Here is a 15,308-nt window from a genome sequence, read left to right as displayed (position 1 = left end):
GGGAGCGGCCGGTCTATTTCCTTATATTACAACGCCGTTATTAATTTTTTTTTCCCACTTATTCCACCGAACACCGTTTTTTTGCCATTTTCGGCCGAACAATTTCGGTTACCGAACAATCGGTGCATCACTAGTCTGCACTTAACCGTGCTGTAACTTAAAACACAGAAAAGTTCAACTTTTTGTTTGTTTGTTTTTCCGCTCGACTCCCTCGTCTAAATGCACCTCCTGGGGGTCTTAAGCACAGCTAATAACACATGATAGATTCCTGCTGACGTTAAAGCGCCTCAGCTCTTCTGCTAACGCGTTGGGCCGGGAGCTCACAGGGAGTGTGGATTTACTGAGGGAGGGGGGGCAGAGATAAAGCTGCTGAAATGTAGGGGGCGAGCGTGGGGATGGGTGCCTGACCTTCAGATTACCTGCTAGGGGTTAACTAAAGAACTGCTATGACCTACTTCTCCCAGTGACAGTGGCCAGCTGGCAGGAGGCTTTCTCAGAGAAGACATCCACGTGGATATTTTATATGCGATTTTTGTGTTGTGTTCTCTCATATGTAAGTCGCTTTGGATAAAAGCGTCTGCTAAATGACAGTAGTAGTAGTAGTAGTAGTAGTACTTTAAGTAAAGAGAGTTTAAAACTGTATTAACAGTAGGCCTGTGTTGAAAAAATCGATTTCCCAATTCTAAATCGATTCTCATATTAATTCCTAAAAATCGATTCATATGTCTAAAGATCGATTTTTTTTTTTCTCTCTTTTATTTATTTATGTATTTTTTTTTTCATCATTTCATAACAACTTTTGGTTATTTTTTTGTTTATCCCCAAAAAAGGAATGTTTTGTTGGACACGAGAATAACAGGTGCCATGTTTTTGCCTTTAAATATGTTTAAAGGTATGAAAACATTAAAGTGTTAGGTTATAATTGCATATATTGTCTATATTTCATTACTTTATATACTGTCTTGGGGTTACATTTGCAAAAAATGCTAAAAACCAAATGCTCAAAAATTAAAAACCAAAATAGACCGAAAATGGAACAAATAAAAACGGAATGTGGGAAAAAAGAAAACCGATTTCCTCCGTCTCTCTTTGCCGCCCTGGATCTGTTTGGTAATTCTGACCCACATGATGTTTCTGAAAGCAGTTCTATCAGCATTCTGGGAGCTGATTGGTCCTTACAGCATCATTAGCTGCCAATACTTGCTGTTGAATCTCAATATAATACTAGTAGTAATATTTTGCATAACTACAGTCATATAATTCATGTAACAACTCAAAAAACAGTTTTAATAACAGTAACCCAAATCAATATCGGAATCGAATCGGATCGGATCAAATCTTGATAATCGATTCTGAATCTTAAGAATCGGAATTGAATCGATTCTTGACATTTGAATCGATCCCCAGCCCTAATTAACAGCACCACTTGGTGTTGGTCACTGAGGAGATTTTTTTCTCTAAAATCTGCTGCCTGCTGCAGTTTACAATAACTGGAAGCTTCATGAATCAAAACTTTCAGGCTGTGGGTCTAAAAGTAGTTATCTGCAGAGCTGATGAGTGCTTTAAAGGGGACCTATTATGGCATCTAATACCTATTTTAAACAGGCCTTGAATGTCTTAAAAACAAGCTTTTGATTGTTTTTGCTAAAAAGATTAGAAATTCAGTCTCTTAGCCATGTCTTTATCTTACCCGTTTCTAACCTCCTTCTCTGTGCTGGATTCTGAGTGGGCGGGGCTATGATAATGAGGCTCTGTGCTGATTGGCTGCCTGAATGATGCGATACACCGCTACGAAAAAATGGCGGACGCTCCGGCCGGCGTAGTTAGTTGTGGGCGTGGTTTCACGTAGGGCTGGGCGATTATACGATCTCGATTTGTGATCGCGACCAAATTAAGCTCGATCACGGTGATCAGCTGTGGGTCTACTTTCTCGATCACATGCAAAACATGCTGCAGCAAAGTGCACGACAACCAATCACAACCCGCTTTCCTGGCACCGCGCTGTCTGCATTAATTGATCATGCATGACATGCCGCGGCAAGTTGCATACCATAGGCAATAAACTAGTCACATCTGCCTCCCCTGCACTGGTGGGAGCAAGCGTGACCAGAGAGAATAAAACTACAAGACAACAACCGCAGGCTAGCGTTAGCTTAGCTTCGAGCCGACCGGGACTCACGGTTAGCGGTTATTTATTTATTTATTTCGCCGGACAACTTCTTCCGAGCGTACAGGAGGAGGGTGTGATGGATTCACAAAATGCCCTTCGTGATGGATGTATTGTGTATTCGAACCGCACTCATTAAAGTTGTGATTCGCCCTGCTTGTACCACAAATTACTCTGATCACCGCCGACTTCAGAAACTCCGCGGCCCCGACATGGGTGTGTGTGGGTGCGTGCGTGTGTGCGCGCTCAGCGGAGTGATTGTGTCGGAACGCGGAGGCAACAAGCAGAGCTCACCAGATGACGCCGTAGGCTCTGCGTTGGTGTAACGCGGGACCATAAATCAGCCTTAAGTCCCTTTAGGCTAATACTGTGAGAAATAACCTCTCATAATAGCGGTACTACAGTTAATAAATGTAATAAAACTGCCGTTTCTGCTGGCTACTGAGTCCCGTAAGTGGCGAGTGAGTTTTAACTCCTTAATTACCAACCAGCGTCAGAGTCACGCACAGTAAACAAACAGTGATGTTAGAGAGCCACCTGTTGGTCAATTTAAGCAACCGCATCGCCAGCTGCTTGACAGTGGCTCAACTCATATTAGTTTACTGTTTTTGTTTTTAATAATGTCATTGCAATTTTATCTATGCAATTGTGAAAAAAATGGCAAAATAAATGAAAAACTGTGAACAACCGCATTCTGTAGGCTATTCAGTACTCAGTATTCAGCCAAGTCTTTACATTTTATTCCGCTTCAGTTTCGGCCTCAAATTTTCATTTTGGTGCATCCCTAGTTTTTTCGGTGGGTACCACTGGTAGCATTCTGGATTCTTGTTAAAACATGCTATTTGCTTTATTTGTTAATAAAAAAAAACAACTAATCTCTGGTTTCTTTCTATTTTATTCCAGAAGGGAGGGGGGGATCTTCTGATTTAAAAAAATCGTGATTAAAAATCGAGATCGTTCAATATGGGAAAAAAAAACGTGATCACTTTTTTTGCCATATCGCCCAGCCATAGTTTCACGCATCGCTCCTGTCGTGACATCACGACAGGAGCAGAATCTTATTGGCTCATAGAAGCCACATCACACTGGACGGCTCATCCGGGCGGCTGTACAGACACTGCAGAATTTGGTTGCTTTCCTCCTTCTCTGAGTTGGCAGGCTGAGGGGAGACCACTTTATATATGTTAAAGCAAGAGAAAACATGTTTTTCATAAAAGGTCCCCTTTAGGTTTGTGTGATAAAAGTAAAAGGCTCTTCTGGGATTTTCTCTTCTCACTATATTTTCCTTTGTGGTTAGCTGTGTTGTCATTATTTAAATATTCTAGACTGTAAATGGTGAATAATGCATACATTTGTCTTTACCCTCTACAGTACTTCACCTGCCTCCTGCTCATCCTCATTGGCCAGGTCACTGCTGGAGTTCTCATTTACTTCCAGAGAGATCGGGTAAGATACCAGCTCCAATCTGTTATATCAGTTTACTTTTCTGCCCTTTATAATTGAACTTCTTTGTTGATTCGAACAGTTCTTACCCAGAAACTATGAACACTAGTGGTGTAACTGTGCACAAAAATCGCGGTACGATTCATTTTCGGGACAGTAAGGGGAGAAAAAAACAAAACATAAAAGTCGCTCTTCGTTTAATTTTCAACTTTTTCAAACAATGGTTTAAACATTTTCATATTAAAACAAAAAATAAATAAAATAAAATGATATATAATTAAAATAAAATACTGCTTAAATCTATTACCAAGTCCTCCAATAAATAAAATATCCTCAAATTTAACAAAATATGGTACAAAGAATGTAAAATAATAAAAAAAACAACCAAATAACTATCAGTTACAAATTATAACTGATATTTGTTTTTTTCGTGGACAACAGCAACTTTCGCTTGTTCATAAAGGGCTGGTATGACTTTATGGCTGAAATAAGGACGCAAAGGAATTTCATACCGGGGCTGAATCACCTTCAACATGTGTTTAAAACCTGTGTTCTCAAAAACTGACAGGTAGCAGATCCGCAGCTATAACAACATTAATGGCATTAGTTATAGCTTTAGCTCGATCTGAGTTACTGGTAAAAGGCTGTTTAGATGCCAAAGGTAGCTGCATTGACACAGTTCTGGTTTCTTTCCTCGCAGCAGCAATATTCACATTCACGTCATGCCGCTTCATATTCGTTATGAGGTCTGACCTGTTTCCAGAAACATGCCCCACTGCTGGTGAACAACGACGGCACACTGCTCTTGTCTGGGCTACTTGTCTTTGTCCGTTGTTGCTTTTCACCGGGAAACTGAAGGGTTCCCGAACAGGACACCTTAAATATAAGGGAGGGTCTTCAGGCTCCGGATTCTTGTTTGGATCAGCCATGACTTCTGCTAGCGGGAAACAAAAAAGATAAAAAGATATCTGTGTGGGAATTCGGATTTGAAGTATGTTCTGTGGCAAAAACCTGGGTCTACAACTACGCACAACGGCAGCTGTGCTCTATACATTAAAAATAAAGGGATTACATTTGATTTTGATTTTTTGTTGCAAAGAAACACATCTCTGCTTCATGATTGGTGAAGACGCTGCTGAAGCATGACTAACAGTACCCTATGTAAGATAGTGATTATCAATACAGTGACAAAACAAATGAAAATAGACCTTTTTCATGAGTCTTTGATGACAAACCTGGGCAAATCCATCACAGGGTCACACGGACACAGCCACGACAAATCGCCCCTTAATCCTGTGGTCTTTAGAGTAACTAGGCGACTAGAATTGCTCTGAAAAAAAACCCATGCAGGCACGGGGAATGCATGCTCCCAGACCGGGGATTTTCTTCTATGAAGCAACTGTGTTAATGTTTCTTTAACTAATCTTTGAAAATAACATCAAAGAGCCTCGAAATTTCAAATGAAAAAATATTGAATATTGGTGAAAAATAGACCATATACAGTAGAATTAGTAAAAATAAAAAAACAAAACAAGTTCAGTTTAATCTACTTTGTATCACAAAAAACATATATCCAAATATGTGTTTCTTCCCATGTCATTACATCTTAAAACAAGTTGTTTCTGGTATGACAGTGTTTCTCTACGTCACACTTCCTGGTTGCATGAGGAACGTAAGCTTTTGTTTACAAAACTCCTCATAAACTTGCACCATTTTACTGGGAAGACTTTTGTTCTTCCGTTGTCTTTTTTCCTGAGTTACCAAATACACCACGACTGCAGAACACTATTAAACCGTTTCTTCAGGTAAAGTCAATTAAAAGTGAGCCAGCCTTGTGTGTTTCTTTAGAAAGGAGTGTCATGTTTGAACATGTGAGCGTCTCAGACCTGTTCCGCTCTGAACATGACAGTTTCTCCCAGGACATAAAAAGCTTTTCTGTGATACAACTCACCACCCAGGAGAGATGGAGGCGGTGTCAGCTGTTATATATATATATATGCTTCGGTTACATACAGTACATGCTCCACAAATACACATATGTACAGGATATATGTGTGTGTGTGTGTATCTTTGTGCATCTGTGATAGCACGTGTGAGTTGGCCGCCTTGTGCACTGTCCCTGTGTTTAGGGCTCACCACAGGGCAGGGTGGTGCCCTTTCCCAGAATAGGGTGAGGCTCACGCTCAGAAGCTGCAGCGCGGCCATTTCTTTGTGGTCTCGCGCACATAAACACAGTCACTCTCTCTCTCAGCTGTATTTTACTCTGTTTCAAAGCAGCGTGGAGCTGGGTCGTAGCTTACACTTTACAAACATGAAGTTCAAACGTGGATGATGAAAAAAAAAATATATAGTGTGGATGTTTTTGTTTTGCCTGTCTGCCCTTCACCAGAGGTGCGTCTGATGTTTGGAGCACTCGACACCTTATCCATACAGATGAACACTCAGAGCTGCAACACTTGATCGTAATGAACTTTCTTCTCGTCTCCAGCTGAAACACGAGATGTCTAACATCATCGGGCGCATGATAATCAACTACACAGGGGAGAGTAGCACCACAGAGCACACCTGGGACTACATTCAGAGGACGGTGAGTCAATGAAAAAGTATATGAAGACTGAGGTATTAACAGTTTTTTTTTTTTACATTAAGTTTCCATAGAATGTGATATAATCTTCATTTAAGTCACAAAACAGTAGCAGACTAACACAACCCACTTAAACTGATAATAGGGCTGGGCGATATATCGAGATTTTAATATATATCGATATATTTTCAAACGCGATATGGTACGAGACAATATCGTTTATATCGATTTTAATTATTTATTTTTTTTTTAAGATTTTTATATAGCTTATTTTGTGACAAATTGACTTGAATGTTTTATTTGAGATTTGCACAAATGTTTTGTTATTTGCACAACTGTCAACCTCAGTGGTAAAGTCTGCCTGTTACTGTCTACATTGTATTAATTGCACAGTGTATTTTAATTTAATTGTTATGTTTTATTTTATTCAAGAAGCATTTTATTCTATATATGCAGGCAGTTTATTTTTATTTCATTTGTTTTATACATTTTGATATTGTGCAGACCTCTGTTAATAAAGGAACCTGTGTGACATTTGGCACGAGGCTTTGTATTAAAACTTTAATTAAAATTTAAGGGTTTGCCTCAGAAAAAAATGAAGCTAACAGAGATGCTATGATGCTATAATGCTTTGGGGGAAACCCCAATTATGGCACAGAAAAAATATCGATATATATCGAGTATCGCCATTCAGCTAGAAAATATTGAGATATGACTTTTGGTCCATATCGCCCAGCACTAACTGATAACATATAAAACATTTTCTGATGTCTTAGTGAATTCAGCAGTCAAAGCTGACAAGCAGTCAGTTCTTTAGGAACTACAAGTTAAGATGTTGTTCACAATGTAAATAAAAACAGTATGCAATGATTTGGAAATCTCAAAAATCCACATTTTATTACCAAAAGAGCATAAACAACATATTAGATGTACGCACTGAAACAGTTTGCCATTTCATGGAAAACAGAAGCTCATTTTGAATTTGATGGCAGCATCACAACTCATTAAGATGGAACAGGAGCAGCAAAAAGGCTGGAAAAGTAATTGTCCCCAATCCAAAGCAACTGGAGGAGTGTTTGACAACTAATTGGGTTAATTGACAATAGGTGAGTAACACGACTGGGTGTAAAAGGAGTATTTAAGCAGGGCAAAGCCTCTTAGCTGTAAAGATGGTTAGAGGTTCACCAATCCTCTCAGCTGCAATCCACAATAAACTGCATCAAATAAATGGTGGAACACTATCAGGAAAATGCTCCTTAATGTAAAATTGTGAAGGCTGCAGTGTATAATATCCTCAAATAGGGCTGTGCAATTAATCGATTTTAAATCTAAATCGGATTTATTAATCAACACGAAGTTAAAAAAAGGAAAATCGGAAAATCGCACATCGATGTTGTCACTTTACTAAACTCAAGGAGGATTTACAGTATCTTTCAATTGCACTTCATTCCCAATAGGGAAATTTGTTTGCTATTTTTCTTTCAAAATGAAGAAAAAATATTTGAAACAATTTATTCCATTGTCTTTTGTAGTTTTACCAAAAAAATTGAAATCGAAAATCGTGTTTTCAGAGAAAAAAATCTGGATTTTATTTTTGTCCAAAATCGCACAGCCCTATCCTCAAAAGATTGAAAGAATCAGGAGGAATCTCTGTGTTCGGGAGAAGGATGACGGTCAAAACTGCTGTGATATTCTGGCCCTTAGGCAGTTCTGCATTAAACACAGGCATGATTCTCTACTGGAAATCACTGCATGGAGTCAGGAACACTTAACTGTCTGTGAATACAGTGTGATCCACCAAAGTACATCAAGGTTTTAGATCAACATATGCTTCCATCCAGACAACCTTTATTAGGGAAGGCCTTGCCTATTTCAGCAAGACTTTTCTGTCTGTGGTAAAACACACGCTGCCTCCATCACAACAACGTTGCTTCCCGGGAGGAGACAACAGGTGCTGACCTTACCTGACCTGCCTGCAGTCCCGACCTTTCACCAACACATAAATCCAGCAACAAAGCCCCTGGACTTTTGAGACAATGCTCCTAAATCTCTAGAATCTGGCCTCTTCACTTCCCAGACCTTTAGAGACAGTTGTTAAAAGAAGATGGTAAACATCAGCCTGTTCCAACTTTAATGAGATAATATTTTCCACCAAATGTCTCAGTTTCAGCATCTGATATGTTGTTTATGTTCTCTTGGGACTGAAATGTGGGTTTGTGTATTTTGCAAATCATTGAATTATGTTTTCGTTTACATTTTTAGAGTCCCCACAATTTTGTAATATGGGGGTGTAATTTAGCAGAAATACACCAAAAGCTTGTGTTAACATTTTAAAAGGTTAGTCTCTCGTCTGTCAGGAGTGATTCAGTCAGCATTCTTTTTTTTTTCCTTTTTTAATTATCAAAACAGCAGTCTGGTTTTCAGCTGAACGCGGTCCAAGTAGCGGGAGCATAATTTTTGTCAGTCACATGCAGTTTTTCATCTAACACCTCATTGTGCTGCTTCCTCTGCATCAACTATTGGCTGTTTCAGCCCCACATCTAGAGCCAGTAACCTCTTTACAACCAAAGCCCCCCCATGACTTTCCACTGAATATGTCTTGAGTAAAAGCAGCAGGAGAATTAGATTTTCAGTTTGCATTACCTGATATACTGTAGGTTATCTGTGGCTGCAGTAGCGAGAGAGTAAACTCTGAGGATAAAATTCAGCAGAGCTTTTATAATCAGCTCATAGTCCTTATCTTTACACCTATTTCCTGCCTTGTCCTTGCCACGCTTCTTTTCTTCTGATCTTAATGGGACCAGCTCCTAATGAGAAATTGTCTTTTCCCTTCATCTTTTTTCCACATTGATTCGTCTCTCCCCTCCGTCTTGTGCTCCCTCCCTCCCCTTTTTTTATCCATTTCTCTGTGTGCCTTCTTTGCCCAACAATTTATTCCCTTCCTCTCAACATCTCACATCTTCCTTTTCTTTCATGTCACCAGATGAAATGCTGCGGATGGACCGATCCAGGCAACTGGACGGAGAACCTTCTGATCAGGAACAGCAGCCTGCATCTGTACTCCTGCTCCTGTCGCAACGAGTCCCTCCCCGGCAGCGAGGTGAAGGAAGTGGGTCTGTGCGAGCACCTGTCTCCAGAAAAGCCCATCTATGAAACGGTGTGTAACACGCTGTCAAATATTCAATGCCATTTCTTTGAAAAAGGTTGAGTGTACAGGTCTATATCAGGAGTCAGGTTGGCATGGCAACCCCTTCTTGGGAAGTACCATGGTGGATATAAGTCTGAGGTTCGTGCTTATGCCTGATTGTTAAAATACATTCAGTATGAAAAAGATCTTTCTACAAATATACAGGACTGTCTCGGAAAATTAAAATATTGTGATAAAGTTCTTTATTTTCTGTAATGCAATTAAAAAAACAAAAATGTCATACATTCTGGATTCATTACAAATCAACTGAAATATTGCAAGCCTTTTATTATTTTAATATTGCTGATTATGGCTTACAGTTTAAGATTAAGATTCCCAGAATATTCACATTTTTTGAGATAGGATATTTGAGTTTTCTTAAGCTGTAAACCATGATCAAAAATATTAAAATAATAAAAGGCTTGCAATATTTCAGTTGATTTGTAATGAATCCAGAATGTATGACATTTTTGTTTTTGTAATTGCATTACAGAAAATCACAATATTCTAATTTTCTGAGACAGTCCTGTACATTTTGGGGTTGAATACATTACTGTCACAGAAATGATCCCGCAGAAACAAAAATCTTTGCTGGACTCAGTGCCCCAAATCATATGATTCTAGGGTTTTGCTCTTATTTTGGTTCGGTTACATGTTCCTACCAAGAAGAGCTCACCAGAGTTCAGCATCTTATTGAGATTCAGACCACCTCCTGGTCCAGCTGTCGTGTCTGCAGCAGAGTGTGGTTACCTTGTTCAAACCAACTGGAACAGCAAACTGCACCAAGCGATAAAACAAACTATTCCTGAGATGACTATTCCTGACTAAATCCTTGGGTACCAATATATGTCATTAAACAAGAAATGTGTTGGCTTGGTTCTGCTGCACTGCAAAAACTGATTTCTAAGTAAGAAAACAAACTTGTTTCAAGAATATTAGAAAACCATTTTTTTGACTACTTTGCTAATTGCTTCGAACAGAAGAAAGCCTGTAGGTGTGAGTTCTATTGACTAGAATTCTTACAATTAGCAAAGTAGTCTAAAAATGGTTTTCTAATATTCTTGAAACTATTTTATTTTCTTACTTAAAAGTAGTTTTTGCAGTGTAGCAGAACCAAGCCAAGAAATGTCTTGTTTAATGATATATAACCAAAGATTTAGTCAGGAATAGTCATCTAAAATTCCAAACATCTCCCAGAGGGTCCTCACCCTTGATAATGTGATAATTCAGACATTTCATGTCCTAGAGCCCTTAGTTTGACACAAGTGGGTCCTAAACTGTTGCCTTCTTCAAAGCCAACAGGAAATGACACATGTCAAGTCTAAAATCTTAATAGGAGTTCCATATTTTTCCATCTTGAATAAGTTTTTTGAAAATAACCCCTAAAGGAAGCTTCACTTGATAGTAATTGAGCGTTTTTACTTTCGGTGAGATTCTGTTATATTAATGATCAGAAGCGACCCTTATCGTTCTCTGATTATTGCCACCCAGCCCCACAACAGATCACATCATTCAAATGGTTTGATGGTTCAGTCGTGTGAACATTCAGGACCGGCTGGTGTTTCTTCGGTGATGCTTTGACCGAGCGTTGGCCTTTTAATCGTTCCATATCTTGCTGTGACTGAATTGTGCAGCGCCGCGGTCCAGAACAATCAGCACAGTGATCAGTGACAGCAGAAGCAAGTTTGTGCAATTTGTTAACACCAGATAACATTAGATTTAAAAAGAAAAGAGAGTAAAAAAGTCCACTGGTCTGCTGTTTGGTCTGCGTGTTGCAGAAACTTTACAGTCTCTCAGCTCAGCTAAAACCCTGTTATTCTTTCCCTCTCGGGCTCGGTCCAAAGCCAACAGTTGTGCTTTGTAAAGGCTCTGAGCATGTCCGGCTGGGATCACACACTCATTCATCTCACTCCCGTCACCCTGGTCACCCCCCTCCTCCTCCTCCTCCTCCTCCTCCTCCTCCTCCTCCTCCTCCTCCTCCTCCTCCTCCTCCTCCTCCTCCTCCTCCTCTTCCTTAACCCTATTTTTCTCATGCTCTCCTGCAGGGTTGTATAACCTCTGTGGAGAAGTGGCTGTTGGACAACTGTGGAATCATTCTCGGGATCTGTGTCGGTGTGGCAGTCGTGGAGGTACGGGATTTTCTTGGTGTCCTTTTCTTCATGACATGTTTGTAAGCTTTTCTGCGTGCCCTGGAATATAAAATTTACATGCAAAAGAAGCTAAAGCTACACATCCAACAGGATCCTGAACCATAATTTAAGAAAGTTCTCTGCAAAAGTGAACATGCACAGGGAAGATAGTCCATGTTGGTGTAAGAGTTGGAGGGGGCTCTAACCTGCCCCCTGCTGGTTGCACCACACTTTTAAATCTTCCAGATGAACAAAGTTTGCAATGGCTGGGATTTAAATGTTGATGAGATGAAAGTATCGTTAGTCCCGTCCATCAGGTCTCTCAGCCCCACAGCGGATACGCTGCACATAGAGTTTGTGAACCTTTGCTTCATGAACTTTTTGGGGGGGAATAAATGAAATAAAGTATCTTGTATCCAGAGGTGTCAAAAGTATTCACATTCATTACTCAGGTAGAAGTATAGATACTAGAGTTTAAAAATACTCCTGTAGAAGTTGAAGTATCAACTCAAGTTTTTTACTCAAGTAAAAGTATAAAAGTACTGGTTTCAAAACTACTTAAAGTATAAAAGTAAAAGTAATGTAAGGGGGAAAAGCCATTAAGGACAAAAGCCATTGAAAATGAATGTATCTTAGTATAATGCAAATATATTAAAGAACCATATATGTGTACTATTGAGCATTAACATGTGTTTCAGAGAGCAGGAGATATGATGACTAGTTGCCTATAAGTATTGTAATGGTGCAAAAAGTCAAACTTCAGAGGCATGTTATCATTTATCCTAACCTTTATTGGAATGTACATCCAAGTTTAGTTGCAGGAATCTGAGGGAACGGATGTAAGAACAAAACTGGACAAGAACATCTGAAACAACCACAACCAAATTCACTCTATCCAGATGGAGCAATTTAACTGGATAGTTTTTTTTTTAAAGGCTGAAATGAAATAGAGTAACAAGGCTGTTTTTAAAATGTAAGCAGTAAAAAGTACAGATAATTGTGTGAAAATGTAAGGAGTAAAAGTAAAAAGTCGTCTGAAAAATAATTACTCCAGTGAAGTATAGATAACCAAAATTTCTACTTAAGTAAGGTAACAAAGTATTTGTACTTCTTTACTTGACACATCTGCTTGTATCTAGTGTAAATATGTGCACGTCTTCAGCTAAAGTAGCCGCATGTTTGAGTGAATGCTGAGTAGGTGTTGGTCAGTTTCACCTCTCATAAACTAAGTTGCCGACTCCGTTTGCTGCAGCTCCTGGGGATGATCCTCTCCATGTGTCTGTGCAAGAGCGTCGTCCAGGAGGATTACACCAAAGTACCCAAGTACTGAGCCGGAGACGGGGCTAGCCTCGCGTCCCACACAGATGGATGGACTGTCTCGCCTTCTCCTCCCCTCACAACATTGTACACAGACAAACACACACACACACACACACACACACACACACACACACACACACACACACACACACACACACACAGGGATCTCCAACATTTCAGCCTCCCATGTCCTCGTGGCTGTGCAGAGTTTTCACTCCCCAACATACTGTAGTATGTCCCACACAATCTTCTCTATCAAGCTTGACACACTTGTTGGACATGAATTTGATGTCTTACAGTTAGTGTTTTTTAGTTTTTTATAAGGATTTTATTGAATGCCTGAAAATGTCCCCATTTGATACTATGCAGATGTTCATTTACATGTCTTTTTCTTTTTTTTTTTGGTCTTGGCTGACTTAAATGAAGGCCTTTCCGAGATGTAAGAGTGAGCACTTTAGGGACGTTTGCTTGATCTGAGAGCCAGATCTTCTGACTCCAAGGCAGAGAGATGAGAGAGAAACTGTAGGGTGTGCGCGGGGGCGTGGTAGACCCTCTGGAAGATTATTGCCACCCTGTGATCCTGCAGCTGGTATTTTTGGTAGCCGAGGGTGGGGGAAAAGCCCAGGGCAGGGCTGCTGCGGTGGAGGGTTTTGGTTTTTCTGTCATCAGCTCTGAACCCACGAACCCTGATATTAACCTCCGCTGACACCCACCTCATCCTCCACCCCTCCATCATCGTCTGTCCCTATCTTTGTCTTCCTGTTGGGTGTGCACGACTGGCAACCTTCAAATCAGCCAGCTCTGCATGAAGTAAGTGTGTATGATGTGCTGAGATAATGTTTTGTTTCATTTTTATAGTTTATGTCTTCATGTCATTGTTGTTTTTTAAGATGTAAAAATGTCTTCCAAGGGGATTGGGGCACTCGAGTGTTCAGTCAGCGTTTTATATGGGAAAGTTTCAGCCACACGCTCTCGTTTGAAAAGTCATGTTGTTCTTTGTCTCCTCTCTATTGTTTATGAAGTGCAAAGCCGAGCTGCCAGAGCAGCTTGTCAGCACTATTATGGTCTGAATCTGAGAAATTGGAACCCTTACACATCTGTCATCACTCTTAAAGCCATATTGTCTTTACTTCAATGTGGAATGTGTTTGGGAAGAACATACACCAGCTCCTGCCACAAATAACTTTATTTAAGCGCCTTTTCTTATTACTATTTTAAATTATTTTTCTCCCATTTTCATTGTTTGCTTCCAGAGAAATCATTCCTCCTGGTACAGAGAGAAGAGAAAAACCTTAAATGTGAGCAGTGGTTTCATGTTTTTACAGGCAACTTTGACCTAAAATGACTCTTTATCAACTCAATGATCCTTTTCCTCTCTAAAAAGATTTTACAAAAATGTTTACACTTCCTCTCACGTATTAGCTGCCGTGTTATCCTGAGTCTTTCCGCTTCATTTTAAATACACTATAATAGTTGAAATTGTGACAAATTTAGTAGATCGACTGTTTTTTCATTTCATCGTATTCAGCGAATACGCTGAGAGAAGGAAACGGAGCGTCAGCAGCAGTTAGTCACTCTGTGTGGCCTATCAAAGGCACACAGTCACTTAGCGTGATCAAATGAAGGGTTTTTTCATTGTTTAAAATATTTTTTACACAGGTGATGTTTATTAGAAGAAAGAAATGTGGACCTGTAAGCCATGTTTAGAACTTATGTTCATGTCTTTTTGGTAATTAAGAACTATAAATAAACCTGAACCCATGAAAATCGGTTTACCTCTCTTTGAATGTCTCTTATTTTGAAAGAGTTAGTCTAATTAGGAGTTTAGGTTTAGGAGTAGTTAGGAGTAAAACTGTGGAACTCATTAGAAAATGACCTTAAACTCGCAAATTCAATAAAAGCATACAAGATATTATTCAAAGCAAAGGTAATGGACACATATATAGAAACACAATAAGCAAACAAAGAAGAATGTACACATGCACGAGATAAAATGACAACTTAAATTTGTTTTGCCGGTTTCCTTAGCATCTTTTCACTTTCTGTTTTCAGAGCTATCATTATTATTATTATTTTTATATTATTGCTATTATTATTATTATTATTATTATTATTATTATTATTATTATTATCATCATCATCATTATTGTTATTATTATTATTATTATTATTATTATTATTATTATTATTATTATTATTATTATTATTATTATTATTATTATTATTATTATTATTATTTTGTGTAGACTTATGATACTTCATTTGTTTTTTTTTTTGTATATTCTATTCTGTTAAAAGGTGGGCAAGATAAGCTTTATGCTTCAAGCCCAGACCTTTTCGGTCAAATAATCACGATGTTGACCAGGGAAAAACCTGTGTTATCTTGTTTGTTGATTTTTGTTTGTGATTGACCGAAATAAATATTTACTACTACTACTACTAATTTGACGGGGTCAGTACCCAAAGCTGCCAGAAGAT

At 39.0% G+C, this 15,308-nt stretch overlaps 1 protein-coding gene across 2 annotated transcripts in view; it reads left to right on the top strand.

Moving 5' to 3' along the window:
* The window catches only part of cd82b (CD82 molecule b), a 33,942-nt gene extending 19,343 nt beyond the window's left edge, over nt 1-14,599 (top strand). For both annotated transcript variants that reach the window (XM_061720956.1, XM_061720955.1), the window contains exons 5-9: nt 3,539-3,613; nt 6,099-6,197; nt 9,178-9,351; nt 11,427-11,510; nt 12,763-14,599. In XM_061720956.1, the coding sequence (XP_061576940.1) occupies nt 3,539-3,613; nt 6,099-6,197; nt 9,178-9,351; nt 11,427-11,510; nt 12,763-12,840 (510 nt within the window). In that variant the 3' untranslated portion in view covers nt 12,841-14,599. The remainder of the gene's footprint in view (nt 1-3,538; nt 3,614-6,098; nt 6,198-9,177; nt 9,352-11,426; nt 11,511-12,762) is intronic.
* The last annotated feature ends 709 nt before the right edge of the window (nt 14,600-15,308 follow it).

The sequence above is a fragment of the Cololabis saira genome, chromosome 5, assembly GCF_033807715.1.
Source record: "Cololabis saira isolate AMF1-May2022 chromosome 5, fColSai1.1, whole genome shotgun sequence".
Classification (NCBI taxonomy): domain Eukaryota; kingdom Metazoa; phylum Chordata; class Actinopteri; order Beloniformes; family Belonidae; genus Cololabis; species Cololabis saira.
This window is presented reverse-complemented; position numbering and strand designations above follow the sequence as displayed.